The sequence below is a fragment of the Melanotaenia boesemani genome, chromosome 5, assembly GCF_017639745.1.
Source record: "Melanotaenia boesemani isolate fMelBoe1 chromosome 5, fMelBoe1.pri, whole genome shotgun sequence".
In the NCBI taxonomy this organism is placed as follows: Eukaryota; Metazoa; Chordata; class Actinopteri; order Atheriniformes; family Melanotaeniidae; genus Melanotaenia; species Melanotaenia boesemani.
This window is the reverse complement of record NC_055686.1, coordinates 18,061,278-18,080,393: the sequence shown is the minus strand read 5'-3', so window position 1 is coordinate 18,080,393 and position 19,116 is coordinate 18,061,278. Positions and strand designations below refer to the sequence as shown.

Below are 19,116 nucleotides of genomic sequence, written 5' to 3'. Positions count from 1 at the left end.
GTTGGCAGCAACACAGTTTCAGGTCAGTGCGGACACCAACTCTTTCTCTGCTGCCAGGTTATAAATTCCTACCAAGGACACACAGGAGAACCATGTCAGATGAATACCAGTGTGAAGACACTTTGTGCCACCACCCACTAATGGCAGACGACAGGTCTAAATTGACACAGTAGCCCATCCTTGTTTGGGTAATAATGCACTTGTAAATGTGTGTGTGATTGTAGTGTTATTGGGTTATGATTGGGTTTGTTGCTGTGTACAGCTAAACCAGAGAATAATATATCACTGGTTGACATGATAATTAGCCTGCACCTTAGAGGCTTTACTCAGCAATCTGCAACAAAGTGCTGTGAATGTAAAAAAATATAGTGCTTTTTTTTTTTTTTATAACAAAACATGTAAAGCAAAGGGGGAAAAAAAAGTTAAACTTCTACTCTGTTATACGTTAGTGCATCCAACTGAAAGAATTTTGGATGTGATAAGATGAATTAGATACTTCTGTAAAATAAGCAATTAAAAAAACTCATTTAAATTTCCACGACTTCAAGTCAGTCTTTACAGGTTCTGTAACATCATTCGAGCAACAAGCTAGCTGTAGTGATATTTCAACACTGGCCTTGGGATAGAAGGAATACTTGCTAACATCATTTCAGCCACATTCCTAATTAAACCACAAGTGCTTGCCAGCTTTTGCTCATAGTCATGGTAGAATGCTCTGGTGACTGTGCAAAGTCTGATGCAAGAGTCCTGCTCTATTTCTTAAAAATGTAACAGTGAAAGGGTGTTCTTTAACTATTTTTTCACAGGTCTGAGATCCTCATAATCTGTGCAGTAGAAATTAGTGTTTAATCCATGTAAGTTTAATGTGACTCTCTCTGCATACAATGTGCGTTTACAAAGCATTTAGTTTCTCTTAGCTGCCAGCTGATTCTGTACAGTAAAATAGTAGAACAGTGTAAAACAGTCCATGCTATGCTATCTGCTTACACTTCTCCTGTGACTAGAGTGCCAGTTTGTATCTGCATCCCAGCTGAGAAACTCCCTAAACATTTACCCCACAGAGACTTTTAAAGTAAGACCTTTATCCCCCTGATGCCCCAGTGGAGCTGCTCAGGTGGCCAAGAGTAGAGGGATGTGATCGTTTTGGGCAGCTCCCAGCTGTGAGCATGTCTCACAGTGCGAATGTTAAACAGAGCGTGCACTTTCAATGAAACCATGTCCTTGGAGGTTTCAATAAAAATGCAAAGCTCAAAAACAACTTTAGCTTTTGCAGGAGGTGACAGCTGCCACATATGATTGCTGGGTTTGTATAAAAAGCTCAGCAGTAACCCTTATATGTTGTAATTCATTTGTTCAACTTATAGTCCAAGCTGCTTTAAAAGTCAGGTTTAATATTTACATAAAGGTTTCATGAATTTTTAACTTTAAAACAAAAGTGATAAGAAATGTGCCTCAAATAGTCTGTTCTTAACCAGATTCCATTTAAATATGTATTTAAAACTTATGGGGACTTAAAAGAAATAAATAAATGAAGTAAAACAAATCACTTAACCAAAAATGTTTCTCTAAGATCATAAATGTCTTTTGTATGAGTGTTTTGGCCAAGACAGCAGCAACAACTCGGTTATAGCGCATGACACTTCAACATTTGCCAAAAGCATAAGAATCATAAATACTTCGCATAAAAATTCATTTAAAATATGAATGCTTCAAAAAGTCTTAAAATCACAAGCTAAATATTACAAGATTAAAATATTCATATTGCAAATGGTAAATATTAAGGTTATTTATTCTATTTACTTAAAACTGCTTCAAAGATGAGCTTTTTTTTATTTTAAGCTATTTTTAGGTTGATTCCATGTAATGGGAGTAACATAATTAAATGACTCTTTCCTTGTTCAGCCTATTGGAAGAGTAAGAGCCTAAGAGAATACCTTCCGAGTTTTTTTTTGTTTTTTTTAATGTAAATGTGTAAATTAGCAGGAAAGCAGACCAAGAATAGCCTTGCAGTTAAGAACACACCAATATATATATATATATATATATACACCACAACTATAGACCAAAAAAGCGTACAACAAGCATAGAGAAGTTAGAGATTTAAGAGTTTTAAACCTCAGACCTTATGTCAGCCATATAAACACCGTAAAAAACCATGTTGACATGAACACATTTATTTATGGAAAGAAAAAAATGTTTTTTTTTTTTTCATTTTAAAATAGGAGGGGCTCCAAAACTCAGCCCTGTGGAACCCCATAGGACAGCAGAGCTGTAATAGACACAATACTGATACACATGGTTCTACCTGCCAAATAAGACTTGAACCAGTTTAATGCAGTACCTTGGATCCCTACCAAGTTTTGGAGCCATGACAACAGGATCCTGTGGTCCACTGTGTCAAATGCGGCCATTAAGTTGAGCAGGACCAGAACCACAAAATCTCCAGCGTCAGTAGCCAGGAGAATATCATTAACAACCCGTAATAAAGCTGATTCCGTGCTATGCAGGGATCTGAAAGCTAGACTGGAAGACCTCAGCGATGTCGTGGTGGTCCAAGAATGACCTTAAATGTAAGTATACCACTTTCTCCAAGATTTTTGATACGAGAGGTTTGTATTGCTCTGTTTTTTTCTTTTTAAGTTACATCTAAGACAGGTCAAAACCAAAAAGAGTTTGTGATACACATACATAACCTGAGATTTAAACCAAAACAAAAAAGTAAAATGATTTAAGGAGGGAGAAACAGAAATAAATATGCACACGCAGTGTGTTTGTATACATTGGAAATCACTTTCTTCTGCTGTTTCCAGATAGACAGCGGTACAGTTCTGTCAAAACGATTTATTCGATTCAAACATGATGCATGTAAACACACATCATGATTGTTATATTTTTTTCACTCTTATGCAAACAGTTATAGGATAACTGATAGGAATTGTAACGCAATTAAATAAGTTTTGTAATGTATGTATGTAAACATGGCTGTAGTCACTGTAATACCTCAAAAACATAAAAACAAAGGGCTATGAGCCTCTTTTTCACTATGAATAACATATAATTTCATTCTAAACTCTAAAACAAACAACCAAAAACCTAAAATAAAAATAAAGTTGGAGCTCTTCAAACAGCTCACAGATCTCTTTTCTAACTGACCCATATGAAATCTGTCAAGAATCACATCACCCAGAAGAGTTGTGTTACTCTGTGAAGCTAAATCCAGAGCTTTGTCTGCTTCAACAGAGATATGAGCACAAAAAACGTGCAGTCTGAGTAACTTTTTAAAACTAACTCCTTTTGCTGCAAAAAATTACATAAAAAGTCACATAGTAAAGGAAGACAGGTTGGTATAAGAACATCAATATAATGTTATTTTCTCACATAAGTTGTAGTTTACTGCTTCCATCATATACTAAAACACTGATTTAGTCAACTCATTTCATATAAAAAGATACACACACAATCTCAAATGTTAATTTTTACTTTAAATAAACTTGAATTTGTCTTTCAATCTTTTCTTTACCATAAAATACAGTTTGGTCCTTTGAATAGCTGGCTGGGCAAAAAATATTAGCTTAGAAAACAGGAGACTTGTAAAGATAAACTGAATAATCACACAATTATATGTAAAGCTGAAATTCTTTGACAAAAACTGACAGATACTTAAAATTAAACTGTTGTATGATATGTAAACCATTCTTTCCACCAACCTAAAACTCTACAGCACATAGGATTTTTAAGGTTTAAAACTACTTACAGCTATGAATGCCAGCGTAATATCTGGGACTTGTCTTCTTAAAAAAAACTATCTACCTTGACATGGAAAATCATTTCAGCCTAATTTTCTCTTCTAATCTCTTTCTTTTTCACTCTTCTCTCCTCCTGATAACACAACTGCAAACATACATGTATGCATGCATCAATATCTCTATTGACTGCTTGTCAGTTTCCAAAAGTTCAGGCAGTAGAAATTTTCTAAGTAATTAGATTCTGAGACACGTTTGTGAAAAACAGATCGCATTGACAGGCAAACAGAACAAGAAATGTAGGCTCTGCTGTCTGCATCATCTCACCATGTCAAATAATCAATATCATGTCTGCTGCGCTTGGAAACGCAGTGAAGGGAAAGCCTCTCGTAACTGTTTAGTGAAGCATGTAAACGGTTGTGCTCAGCGTGATGTTCACTGTTCCCCCCGAATGGAAACACTGCTCCCATGTGCCTTTGAAATAACACAGCCGCATTCTGTTCTCCATTAAAACACCTCTTCCAGGTCACAAAATCTTTTTTTTTTCTGCTACTATTGCTCACCATCATGTCTCTGTTTCTATACTATCTCTATAAATATGCATGCAGATGCCACAACGTTTGACTGATTATTCTAATTTAAAAAAATAAGATGCGTTTCCTAAGCAGTTGTCTGATGGATGGGTTGGTTTTGTGTACAAACTGCTTACTGTGCTGATTAACTGTATTTAATGAGACAACTGTAGAAGGTCTTTACACAGGGCTGACACATTCTAAGCTTGGAGAACTTTATAGAGACCATGCTTGGTAAACTGCCACCAGTTTCCTTTGAGTTTATGATGAAGTGGATATATGTGAAAAAAGTTATGTTTCCAGATATCTAAATGTGCTTTGAGCTACACATAAAAGCAAGCAAAACATTAGAAATCTGAAGGCTTAAAACTTCAAAGTATTGTCTCCCTTTTCTGGGGACCAGATAATTAACACTTGCATCTCTTGTATCTGGATTTCTTCTGAAATAAATAATAACTTTGTGGCTGGCATAAACTGCATTTCTATCCAAATTTCAGTTTTGTAATTAAATAAAATCATAAAAAAGTTGTTTTTCCCTCTGAGTTAATTAATTCTTTGTCAATTTGAATTTCAAGAGCAACACTGAGTCCAGGGAGCAAACACTTGAAAACAAGAAGAAATGGCATTTGCATCATGACAAATTAACAAGCTTTTTTTTTTCCCCTTCTATTTCAGCTCTGAAAGTTTGCCCCTCACTTCTGCATTTTCTCCATCCATGTCTTACCCTCCGAGAAGCTGATGAGCCCCAGAAGGTGCAGCAGTTTGATGGAAGCGAATACGAGCACAACAATGCCCACCGTCTGCAGCCCCTCTGTCTCCCAGATGGCGCTCAGCATTTCTCCACCCTCTGCCCTCTCGGTGCCACCATACCCCGATCCGAACCCAGACCCTGAGCCGGCCTCCTCCCCCTCTGGACCGCCACCAGGACCGGGACCGGCACTCCCACCGGGCCCCACGCTCCAGTTCCCCTGCACCCACTCCAGCGCTATGCTGGCCCGCAAACACCGGCCGGGTGACTCCTGGCACCCGCCTACAGTTCGCTCACTCCCTAAATCCAGTCTGGGTAGAGTTGAGATAGGCTCAGGTAAAAAAAAAAATAAATAAAAATAAAATAAAAAACAAACAAGTGAGAACTGGCCTCAGTTTTGTTAGAAGTCCAAAGTCATTAACTTTATCTCTCACAAAGTCACTGAGAATTTAGAAAAGATGGCTCAAAGGGAAATAAAGTCCACATAAGTTGAACTCAATGCTTCCTTTTGCTTTTTCTGTCCTCTCCTCTTAAAAGAGAAGGCATGTGGCAGCTGTGTAAAAGCAGAGAGCAAATTCTGCTCTCCTCTGACAGTTTGTGGCTCTCTTCTGCTCTTTCAGGCGCTGCCTCTCTGCAAAGTAACGGGAGGGAAGATGAGAGGGAGTGGATATGAGTGAGGGAGGGAGGGGAGAGAAGAGAGGCAGAGCGAGGTGTGGTGCTAAAAGATGCAAAACTGCTCCAGAGCTTATTATTCACATAACTTGAAAAACACTGAAATGTAAATATAAGAATGAAAGAAAGCAACGTTTGGTGTGTACTGTATAGTAATACTATGAGATCAAGTAAATGCTGTCATTCAGAGAGAACTGAGATAGCAGATTAATGGGAAAAACAGCATAAAATTTTACTCAAATCAAGTTAATCTGTTAACTCGAGATCAAGTACTCAAATCACCTGGTGAGCCTTCTAAAAACTACTATACTTCCTTTGACCCTACCAGCCTCCCTCATCTATTTCTCCATTCATACCTCCTTTCTCACCCCTTACCCTGCTCCCTTATTCATTCACCCTTCCTCATTCCAATCCCCATCTTTACCTCTGATCTTCTGTCTTTATTCCATTCATCTAGTCATCCTCTCCTCAGGCACCACCTGAAGGGGTTCTAAGTTAGCTTGGATCATTGTGGTCCTGAGACCTAACTCCCATCCTAAATCTCCTTCTCCAAACTTTCAGCTATATGGTGCATCACATGAGCCAATCAGGGAGCCCTCAACCCTATCCCAGCGTGAATCAGGCAGCCGAAACCATGCTCAATAAGAACTGTTTTTACCCTTAATTAAACAGAAACAAAAGCTGTTATGGATGAAAAGCTAGCTTACATGGTAATGTGACATTTCAAAAGCCATTAAAATAAGGGTAATAAAGAATTAAAGGAGAATGCATCAGTGCATTTACATTTAATGGCAACGAATATTAAAACAATCAGACATTTGCCCTTTGGCTGAATTTAAAGGCCATGAATGAAAATACAGAATGGGGAGATTTATTATGTCCCAGCAGTGTTTACACACAACAGTAGGTTGATTATGTTATTGAAAGTCAAGATGAAATCTCTTGTTTTCATACAGCTCTAACAGACATACTGAAACACACTGGACTAACTCAGTAAGTCTGTGTGTGTGAGGTTGGAATTAGTGTCAGGACCGAATGAGTGAAGACACCACCATCTACTGGCCCTGTGTAGAGCGTCACTGGTCATTTTCATTCATCTTTAAGCAACCGTTTCTCTATTGTTCATAAAAAAAAAGAAAAAGAAAAGAAATTCGAGATGAGTTCTATATGGAAGCGTAAAGAGCTACTTAAACCTGTAAACATAACAATGCTGGAATCTATTTGATTATTCTTACTTCTGTGTTTCCCAGGCTTTGCCTCCATCTATTGTAAAATGAGCAGCACATCCGTGATATAAATACACAAAGGCATCTTAATTGCAATCATCACTGCAGGATATTATTTTGGCACTGTGAAAGGAGCCGTAATTCATCGCTTACTCAATTGCTCTGTGACAGATGACCCAGTGATGGAAAAACACACATTTATGTACACCCAGTCATCTGCTCATTACTGAACAACAGAGAGGAAAAAAGAGATGTAATTCTGTTTTGTTTTTGTTTTTTTTTCTTTTATGATATTAATAATTCAGCATGCTGTTCAAAAAAAGAAATAAAAATCAGCATATTCTGTTTATCTCCTGGTCATGCAACAAGGCATTAGATCCTTATCACTGAAAATGAATGAAACTGATGCATTTGTATTGTTAACAATGCTTTAGAAGAATAAATATAAGCTAAATGTGTTGGTGTATTTAGGTGTGTATTGTCTAATAAATAAAATAAGTTAAAAGGTTCTGAGAACAAAAACAGCTCCAAATGACAGAAACAGGCTTGTGAACATGGTGAAACATTAAGAAGCAGATATTTTTTCTCCTCATTTGATACAACAAATAAACTTGACCTCATTTAATCAGGTGGCAAGGAACACAGTCCTAATGGATCAGCATTTTCCTCTGCATGATGTATAAATGTAGACTTGTACAAACTATTTTTATTTTTGCAGCCAAGAAGAAGTTACTACATATTCAACTGCTTTTAATGGTTATTAGAAAATGAATACGTGGCCTTAGGTTTTTTTCCTCAAAGAATGAAACACTTTGGATGTTATTGTAGTCAAAGTCAAATCATGGAGAAAATGCAGGATTTGTTTAAAAAAAAAAAAAACAATTAAGTCAGATACAATATATGAAATACCAGCTGACCCAACTGTTGGATGCTGGACTGTCTCCGGGGCAACAGCATCCAGCTCAAAGCAAAGGTGCCACTCCATCAGTGAAGCCATCGTCACATCTTAAGCCACTGAAAACACACGCACCATTGCTCAGCGCAGGCTTCACTTTCCTCAGAATGCCTCCCCGTTTAGAAGAAATGACAGGACTCAGTTTTATTTTTTTCAAATTCACATAAATCAATCAATAATTAATAAAATATGAAGGAATTATTGACAAATTGTAACCTTTAACACAGAGACACTAAATTAACAGAAAGTATTGAAGTTGTTTTTATTAGAGATGTGCAGATTTATGTGGACATGTATGTCAAAGGAAGCATCCAAGTAATGATTCTGTCTATACAGCTGACAATAATTTACTCAACAAGTTTAAATCTCTGCAACACAAATACCACAAACAAGATTGTTTCAAGAGGTAAGCTCTGATTGTACAATTAAAAATTCAATGTTTAACCCCTTTAGCCACAAACACGTTTTCAGTTTCCTCCTGAGAAACAGCCTGAGATTGGGTCAGTTCTGTCAGTAGCTAAAGGTTAAACTAAAGCACCTTGGGTTCTACGAACAAAAGACACATGGGTGAATTCAACACTTCTTTATTTTGAACTCACTGTTCTGTGAATGTGTCATTGCATATCTTAGATTTCTTTGGTTTATTTTTCTTTTCTTTTTTTTTTAATAAACAAAAAAACCTGCTGGATCCAGTTCAGGGGCCTTTAGGAAGAAAAAGGCAAGGTATCATACAGTGATAATTCACTTCACAAGATAAAAGAACATCATTTTCAATCTGAATTGGAAAAGGAAATGGAGGCTGTGGAAAGTTCATGCTGTTATGGTTTTGAACAAAGTTCTAACAGGGAAAAAAGTCTTTTGAAGAACTTGTGTGGGGGAGCTAAACAATTGACGGTGTTTGCAGCTGACAACATAATGTCGCTCACAGAACACGAGATTAAAAGAGTCATTAAGATGTTGCACGTCTCATGGTGACAGAAGTCTGGCTGCTGACAAATGTAAAGAACATCTACTGAAAGGAGGACTGCCATTTTCAAAGTAATATAACTGAGATACACAAGTTTAAATACAAGGAAGTACAAATTTAACATTGTGGTCTCGTGCTGTCTTGATTTTTATGCCTTTTTGAAACTGATCAGTTATTTTCTTAGCATCCTCTGCTGAGTTGATCATTCTCAGATAAATATGCAAATAATGATCCAGTTACTTGTAAAGAAATCCTTGTGGTAATTTTTGATGGATTTTCAAATTTCCAACCACTTTATAATAGTTTGCACCATCTACATTACACGCCATCATCATGAAACTAAAGGGCATCGAAGGGACCTTGTGGGGCCTAAATAACCTCTGCAGGATAGCTTCTCCAAATGAAGCAAGCTGGAAATGTCAAGCTGCGCTCATGTCAAGGACATTGACATGTCTGAGTCCAAATCCCTTATCTTTGTAAAAGGCAGGAATGATTTGAGTGACAAACCTGCAGCCCTTTTGTCCATCTGTTTCTGTAGACTGACAGACATTGATCTTGGAAGGGATTTTTTTTTCTCTCATTTATTGCTGCCACATGTTCTGCCAGAACATTGCGTCAAGTGCAGCTCAATGAGTCAGCCACATTGACAAACAGAACAAAAAAAAAACATCTTTTGCATTAACAAAAAAGATCTCTCATAATTTCATAAATAGCAGATGTTTCACGCGTTTCCTTTAAAATCCTTCAAACTCATAAGTAAACCATAGAACAATAAAAACAAATTCAACATCGCTGGTCCACTGGTGCATACATAACTTGGCTACGTGCTTCTCAACCACTGTAATAACCTCTGGTGCGTTATTACTTTTCCTTAACATACTACACTACAATACCAAACAACCCCCAAGAAGAAAATTTTCATTAAGTGTTATCTTTTTCAAAGAATACCTGAAGCCTCTGTAAAGGTATGAAACCGGCATAAAGGGAAGCAGTGTTGGTGTAACCATCATCAATCAAACTGACAACAACCTGTAGATGGGCAAGGAGGCGAAGATGAGAACGTCCTGCTGTTTACACACATCAGCTTAAAGTACAAGCGGGTGATATAATTAGGTGACACCTGCAGGGGTTTGCTCAGGCATGCAAAGCAACATTAAAGTTTGGCTTGTGCTTTCTAAGGTACATTAAAATGAGCTTGTCATATTTACTCAAGTGGTCCCCTCGAAGGGGAAGGCAATTATGAGCCATGAACCGAGGCAACCCTCAGTGAAGCAGCGAGGCAATCAACCTTGGAGTAACTGTTTTTGACAACTTATTTCTGAACTTATCTGCGTACTCACTCACAGACAACTGCCTGCAGACCCGTGTCTTGATGGAAACTTGAAGTTTTCAACCCTTTAATTTCGAAGCAGAAACAATTGAAGCAAAGGAGGTTCTGACATGCATATCTCAACTGTTTCATCACATCATTTTAAATCTTAAATATTACCCAAGGTCAAATATTTTCTTTACTTCTTGTTTTTATGTTGCTACATGCCCCTTATATTAATTTATGTAAACACTGTCATACTCCTTATGCTTTTGTTATCCCATTTGGACAAATAGTATTTTTGCCTTGGCTTGAGTTGTACAAGTAAGTTATTTTTCCCCCATCAAAACAGGTACTGAGTGTTGCATTTCAGTTAAAATTAAAATCAATAAACGCCTCATCTTATAACCATATGAGTTCTATATTATTCATTTTTCAGCCCATGTATAAAGCTGCAAAAAAACAAAACAAAAAAAAAGTATCAAAGTAGATGATTCAGGAGATGCCAAAAAAATCCCCCAAGTTTTAATGTCAAATTGAATTAAAAAAAGGCAATAATTAACACATTAATCAAGGAACAAAAAAACTAATCTTAGATCTCTCATTTCTATAATTTTCCTTGAAAAGGAAATGAGGCTTTAGGCTTCAGGAAATTATGGAATATGACCCTGGACATGATGGGTACATTAACACATAGTTCCATCCTTGCCATTGTACCAAATGAGGTGCAGGTAAAGAAATCAGCAATGGTCACCTTGACAGCTATGTGAGTAACAGCTTTACTAAGAATTCTGCTCTTCTGGTACTTTTTGCTTAGCAACATCCAAGCAACAACAACTTGACCAATCTTTGGCTGTAACCCTGCAAGCTCAGAAACTAGAGGAAACAATGGAGATGCAAGCAGAGTACAGGACATCAACTGCAAGTTCAGTTAAAGGTCATATGTCCCTGAAAAGTCATTCATCTTCACAAGAAATGGCAGCCTTCTCGCTACAGCATGTCTGTCAGATTTGTATCATTCCACATGATTAGTTGTAGTGTAAAAAGAAAAGCCGATGGCATTATCAACCGAGCAGTGACACAAAGCTCGGGGCAGTGTGCTAGAGCAGATAACATTGACCTGCTTTTCTCCTATCTTAGCCAGATAGCTCCAGCATGGCTATCAGCATGGACGACATGTCGAGGCAGAGAGCAGGACATGGGTTTTCTTTGCACAGCCAGTCTGTCATCAGATTTATGGTGCACTATCCTTAAGAAACAAGGTGCCAGTCATGCTTTACCTCAAGTGCAAAAGTCAGTGGAAAACATGCATTAGCAAGGACAGTAAAAAGACAAAAGACAAGGGTGAAATAAAATGGCAGACAGAAAACAGGATGGCTGGAGCCACTGTCCAGAGATGAAATATATTGAGCACAGCTCAGCAGCAAAGAAAGGATGTTGAGAGGAAATCAATACAACAGGTTCTTTATCAGAAAAATAGTAATAGTGGGTATAAAATTATATAATCAGTGGTTCTGTTTCATCAACATTATAGCATAATATTCAGCTCTGTAGTTAAAAATGATTTGATCTTTCAAAGCACACAAAATATTCAATGCTTAGATTATTTCTTGGCTGTATGTACAATATGAAGCACTAAATATTCAGTTACAAAACTGAGAAAATGTTTGAACAAAAAATACAAATGTGAGTGGATATCTAAACTTGATTTTTTTTACTCTGCTTCAGAGCGAGGCAGAGTTTAGGCTGAAACTAATTTATTACTGTAAGACTGGTTAAAAATCTAACTTATTTCATCTTTTCTGTGACCTTAATTCATCATGTTTATCCAAAGTCTTTAAGAGCTAAGTGCCCACATGACCCCCAGATTCCCTATGGTTAGTTTGTTTCTCATGTAGAAATAAGGGAAGGTTCTAAAAACAAACTGACCTTTTATGAAAGGTGTCCAGGAATTGTTCAGGGACTATTTCTCTTCCACTTCCAGGTTTGTGTGTTCTTCTTCCCTGCTAGTAAAGTTTGTAGCACATATCGGTCCTGCTTTTTTTAAAAACAAGTTGGGACATTTATTAAGCACTTATATCAAGATCCAGGTCCGGGCCAATTGAAAGGAAGATTGACAGATACTTCTTTGTTGGTGTTGTTATTTTTATCTGAGAGCCTTTCCTAATATTACTTAGCTTTTCAGATTTTTATTGATTGATCAATTGGGATGCTGCCCAGTGTTGTCAGACCTTGCAAAAAAAAACAAGCGATCAGCTCGATAAAAACAACCCCAAAAGAAGCAACTTGTCCCCCTCCAAAAAAAATTTATTTCATATAATATATATGTGTGTGTATAAAATTCACTGTAAATGCAGTAAAAACCTTGAGTAACTTTAGCTTTTAAATTTTGATTACAATAAGACATACATGACTCAGCTGGAGTAAAACCCAAATCTGTCTTCTCCTCATGCTGTTATGGGTCATTAAAACTAATAAGCTTCATGGATATGAGAGGGGGTCTTTTGTGCCAGCATGCTGCGTAGTTTCACACTTAACACATATTAAAATCGGCAAAATGTATTCAAGTCTTCTCCCACCTTTTTTGTCCTCACTGTTGGAAATTATATTAGACTAAACCTCTCCTGTTTTCGGTTAGTTCGGATCACCAAAATAAATTCTATTTGCTAAATGCTGCAAAAATGGGATAAAGAATGTTTCATTCAAGTTTTACATACCATTCCTTAGTATTGGTAGCATTACTTTTAAACTGTATGACTTGGATGAAGCGTTTCGGGTATCTTGGCCCATTCCTTCTGACAGAACTGGTGTAGCTGAAGAAGATTTGTAGGCCTCCTGGCTCGCACAGTTTTTTTTAAAATTCTGCCCACAAATTTTCTATGGGGTCAGGGCTTTGTGATACATTGACTTTGTTGTCTTTAGGACACTTTGTGACTGATTTGACTGTATGCTTAGGGTCATTGTTCTTTAGGAGGACCCATTTGCACCCATGCTTCAACTTCCTGGCTGATGGCTTGAGACGATGCTTCAGTATTTCCAAAAATGTTCTTTCTTTACGATGCCATTTATTTTATGAAGTGCACCAGTTCCTCCTGCAGCATAACAGCCCCAAAACATAATGCTGTCACTGCCGTACTTCACAGTTGGAATGGTGTTTTCAGGTTATCGAACTTCCCTCTTTTTCCTCCAGATGTAACAATGGTCATTATGGCGAAATAGTCATCAGACCACAGGACGTGTCTCCAGAAATTAGGGTCTTTGTTCCTGTGTGCATTTGCAAACTGTAATCAGCTTTGGTATGTTGCCTCTGGAGTTCTTCCTGGCTGAGCGGCCTTTTAGTCCATGTCGGTACAGGACTTGTTTGATTGTGGATAATGACACACTCTTACCATTCTTACACACACACACACACACACATATATAAATACACACACACACACACACACACACACACACACACACACACACACACACACACACACACACACACACACACACACACATGTCCTTATTTAATCTTGGGTCACTTTGTCACTCTGTCAGGTAAAGTATTATGGTAGGGGTATTCAGACTGAATAGCCACGGTAACCAAGGAAACAAAGGAATAAAAAGATTGCTGCGTTTATGTTTCCCGATCTGCAGCCAGGGGTTATTGCCTTATTGTGGACTGCTGAGAAAGAAAAAGAAGGACTTTATTAAGGAAGCAGGACAAGCCCAAATAAGCAACTACACTTAAGAAAACAAACCCAAAAATCTAAAACCTGTGACTGATGATATTTCGAAGCGAATTTATAGAAAAACAAGACCAAAGTTGCTTGAAAGAAGTAGACTTGGCAAAACTGATGCTGCCCTATAATTTGAACATACTTCAGATTGTATTGTTTTTAATTTAAGATTGTTTTAATGGATTTCAATTTTATCTGCTACTATTTGAAGCACTAAATACATATATTTTGAATATATACCTATGCATACAACTGTTCTAAACTTTTTTACAATTAAGTAAAAAGTGCACGGTGCATCCAGCTGTATTGTTCTGTCATTTTTCTGTCTTTTCTTACTTTTCATATTTCTATAGGAAGAATTCCAACTCCCTTTATTGCCAGCTAACATCTGCCATGACAGAGGGGAAGAAACGGGACAATAGCATGCCATGGAAAACAAAACCAATCAGCTTTTTCTTACAAATGCTGATCTTTCTTGGTGATCTTATCTAAAATTAAATCTACACTGTAACAAGGAAAAGAAGGGAGAAAAAAAATAGGAATAATTTACTTTCTACCTTAGGATAAGTGGTACAAAAAAAAAAAGTAATGATAAAATCCTGGTCTGAAAAAAGATCACTTAATATTCCAAAGAGGACTCCCGGGGCAATTTTGAATGAGGTATTATTAATTTCCCACTATTAAATACGCTGGTATTCAATACTGCCTCATTTCTAGTTAATTGTGTGGAGACATTCCTAACCATTTCAGTATTAAATGAAAGGAAATCATTTATTGGTGTTATTTGGTTCAGAGATCTATGATGTATATCAGCTAACACATGCAAAGCAGAAAGTAGAATAAAGTCAACTTTTAATGACCATAAAGGGGAAAAAAAAACACAGAAAATAAATATTGTGCAAGAGATGTAATATAATTCCAATATGCTCCCTTTAAATGTATTAAACTTTGTAGCAGAGGAAGCTTAATTCATTACCAAACAATTTCCTGAAATTCAGAGGAAATGCACAGTAAACAGAGATGGATTGAAATAACAATCATTATGCTTAGGAGCAGTTTAGCATTAGTTTGAGATTCAAAAAAAGCTTGCAATAATAAACAGCTTCATATTTTTGTGGGACACTCAAGCAGGCATTGAAATATGTTGGAACGTAGCAAACCTATGTGAAGATTTGCACAAATACAGAGACAGGGAGGAAGAAAAAGTCTAAACACATTGTCAATGATTTAATATAGTTTGTACAAACTGCAATTTGGGAGTAAACATCGTTTTATATCATCAAAGGTAGCGTCTACAAATACTTAAGTATTGCCTTGAGGCAAAGCCCTGACTTAGACAGCCAATGATAAATGCATGACAATATCTGTAAAAATTAAACTTAATATCCTCCGGAAAATGTTTAATATACTAAATTTTTTTTATTGCTAATAAAATTCGACACCATACTCCGTGCTTTTTTTTTTTTTCCCCAGAGTGGAAACTGTTTTTTAGACCCACAGACTAATGTGTTACAACAACACCGACTGCCCAGGTTTCACAAGCCAACAAGGCTGCTTCTCTACATACAGCTTAACAGCTCTGTTTCAGCCTCTTATTCAAATGTGCCTGCAGAAACAAACAAATTACAGCATCAGTCAGTCTGTTTCCTGTGAGTCAGTCACCGGAGCTACTTTAATGTGATTAGTGATAAAGCAAAGCTAATAGAAACAACGTGAGCAGTGTTTACTTTAATGGAAAGCATGAAATACAACAATATCCCTTTAATACCTGTTTGAGACTTCTGGCTACTATCAAATGTTATAATAAATTGCAGAATTTTTTAATACTCTTCCACTGAATAATGTGTTTAAAAGTAAGAGGAAAGCAATAAAGAGCATATTACCGAAGCTATGAGTAGAAATTTAAGTAAAAATATTAAACAAGGAAGACTGGTGACATGATATTCCCTGGGGGGGCATTGCCATTATTCATTTTGTCAAGTTGATTAACTTGCTCTTTCGAACAGCTTTCCTGTTATCTCCTCATTTCTACACTGAAACATTATATTATTTTCAACTCATACCTTCTGTATAATGCAAGGGTTCAGATCTCTAACCTGTGATGTAATCTTTTCAAACATGTGAGCCAGTTCATACATACTGACCCGGCTCAGTGTAACCCATTCAGATTCAATGCAACATTTGCCTTTTAAGCATGATTTATTATTAGTGCTGACATTTTAGAACACAGTACTTTTCATTATGCTCTATATTCATAAAGATAAAGGCAGAGTAAAAATTTAAACTTCTCAAATAGTTTAGTTTTACAAATACGGTACCCGTCACAAGTTTGGACACACTGCCCAATCAAAGGTAATGGTTAGGTAATGTATTTCTAAACTTTTGTCTGGTACTCTATATGTCCACTCTAAAAATGACAAAAAGGCCTTATTTACTCCTGCAGTCATGCTTATCAAAATTTGTTTTGAATGACTACATTTTTAGCTTTGCAGTTTAAAACTTGAAAAGCAAAAATAATATTACTCTAATGCAAATGCAAAGTGTTTAGACGTATTTACTTGTTCGGGACCTAGAGCTCTGGTCTAATTCCTCATGAGCTGGACTCTGCATTATGTCTGAGGATAGTTATGAATTTGTTTCTTTGATGGTGCATTACAGATTAAAATGCCTGACAGCTGAACCATATATGTGGCAAACTGGATCTATTGTGTATGGAAGTGGTTGAAATTATTTCCAGAGTTCTGATATTTATTCTGATTTAATTTTACAAGACTGCTTTAAACTGATTTGATTTGAGCTGATGAACCTGGGGAAGCCTCTGATGTTGCTGGTTGTGGCTGACTGTTTGCTTTGCTGCCCTCTGCTGGCACATCTGCTAACTGTCATGTACATCTATAGTTGAGAGTGGCTGCAGAGTTCAGCAAAGCTTCAGTCCTTTAAGTTTATATACACAGTTAAACAGGAAGCAGAGACACCATAAACATTTATTTTCTGCTTCGTAATTCTGGCAGTTACCAACAACAATAAAACATCTGATTGCTTTATGTATCCTTGACAGTTATTTGCAGAAATATCTGCACAAACTTAAGGAGGCTTGTGGTTACTTTATAAGCATTAATTTCTGCATATTATGTTCATATGATGTAAGTTATCATCAATTTATAAGCTGATGAGCTGCTGAAGTTTAGGTCAGGAAATTATACATGCATTCATTAACAAGCATCAGCTGTCAATGCAGATCCTCCTTTTAAGGGCGTCTTCTTTTCTTTTTAATGGATACTCTGCTGCAGAGTCTCTAGCACCTATATTCAAAACTAAGTTCCAACTGTTCAGTAGAGTATTTCAAGACTTTGGCTATTTTTAAACATCAGCTTTAGAGAATATTTTGTGCTTCGCCCTGAAGTCTCACTTTCTCTCTAGATTAACTTCGTAGAGTGACAGCCTGCTAGTTTCCTCATAATGGCTCTGTTACTATTCCAAATTCATGAGTGCAGGAACAAAGACGAGAACTCCAGGCCAGATATAGGAAAACATACCAAATCAGGATCAAAACGTCACCATGTTTAACTGTAGAAATGTGAATCTTACTTGAAACATTTCTAATAGCTCTGACTTGTCAACTTGGACTTAAAACTACAGAGAGGTCCATCACATCCTGATTATGCACTAATGAACATTCAAGAATTACACTATCAACATCCTTTCACACCCAGTTATATGTATACCTAAATTTGACCTTCAAATTATCTGCCAATCCTAGAGGATCACCAATGTGATTTAACACAAGCTACAAGCATGAAGTTACAAATATAAGTAAAGATAAATGTAAAATATTATAAATTTATATTTATTTTTTACTTTCATTTGTCTAACTGGAGCTGTTAACCTGATATCAGACCCTTTATAATCACTTCTTACCAGTGGGATTCAAACGTTATTGCTATGTCAATACCTAAATCCATCACTGGGGATGCATTTGATAGAAGCATGCCTGGTCTTCAAAGTATCTCATCACAGAACAGTTTCTATAAATGAGCTCATGAGCTGCATGAAATGTGTTTGTCCAGTGGTAAGATATGTGAAGTATCTTTTTGAGCATTACGTTTTCGAAACATAACATTGCAAACTGGTGTTTTCATACAGAGATTGGCCAGTTTGCTCACAGATCGCAATCTTAATCCATTAAAAATTGGGTTCTAATCTAAAGAGTCTACTTCAGTACATTTTAAGCTTTGTTCAGCCACCACAGCATTTACAGAGGAATCACACACACCAGAGAATAACCTACACGAGAGGATCCAGATGGCTTGAGTTAGTGGAAGGACAAAGGAGATGGTGACATGGCATCAAGAGTATTTTACTAAATACAACAGAAACTTGTTCCACACAAAGATGAGCTACATCAAAGAGGGAATAGTAAAAGTGATAATGAACACAGCTGTGTGTCTTTGACCATTTATCTGCCTCATTTTTCCAAAGTCACGGTTAATAAAAGCCACACCTTTAGCTGGATAATTTGCAACCCTTGTCAGCTGTCACATCCCGGTGCACCGGTGGCACACCACTGCCACTCACTGTCACACCACTAAAGAGAAGCTCAGAGAATGAAAGAAGCCCTTTGTATCAGGCTGTGTTACCAGTTTATTTTTATCCAAAAGTCATCAAGTCAGAAAATACCACTGAGTAATAATCATCCCTATGAGTTTCTGATGTTGTGACACACTAGGTTAGTATTTGAAAATATCTCCTCTTATAACTGAACAATGAAGCATAATAAGGCCGCTTCATTAAAAATAAAATGCTATCTTTACTCTTGGGGATTTAAACGGGACTCAAACTTGCATATTCCTGATAATTAATGGGTAAATTAAAGACTACAGTTTTTCCTTTAAGAACTGGGGTTGGAGACTACATTTGATGGACATATAATTTGTGCTTAACACAACCTACAACTCACAGCTGACGGACATTTGCCGAGTTGAGAACTTCTCTTATTTCTGTTCTTTTTAGGCACACTTGAATTTTGCCTAAACCTAACAAGAGAAAGTGACCAGCAATCTCATTGCAATATCTCTAGAAATTCTTACGTTTAGTTAATGATTCAATCTTTCAGTTATTTGATAAACATTTATTACAGTGTAAATCAATTTTCAGATGCATTTACTGAACTGATTTTGTTTAAAAGCTGAATCTGCCAAC

At 36.8% G+C, this 19,116-nt stretch overlaps 1 protein-coding gene across 7 annotated transcripts in view; it reads right to left on the bottom strand.

The window, feature by feature from the left end:
• Window positions 1–19,116, bottom strand: part of kcnip4a (potassium voltage-gated channel interacting protein 4a) — a 149,284-nt gene that overhangs the window by 28,858 nt on the left and 101,310 nt on the right. Inside the window, exon 1 of one of the 7 annotated variants that reach the window (XM_041984641.1) lies at window positions 5,040–5,240. The exons of the other annotated variants lie outside the window; for them this stretch is intronic. Within the exon in view, the coding sequence (XP_041840575.1) occupies window positions 5,040–5,151 (112 nt within the window). The 5' untranslated portion in view covers window positions 5,152–5,240. Of the gene's footprint in view, window positions 1–5,039; window positions 5,241–19,116 lie in introns of those variants that run through there. 7 annotated transcript variants of the gene reach the window in all.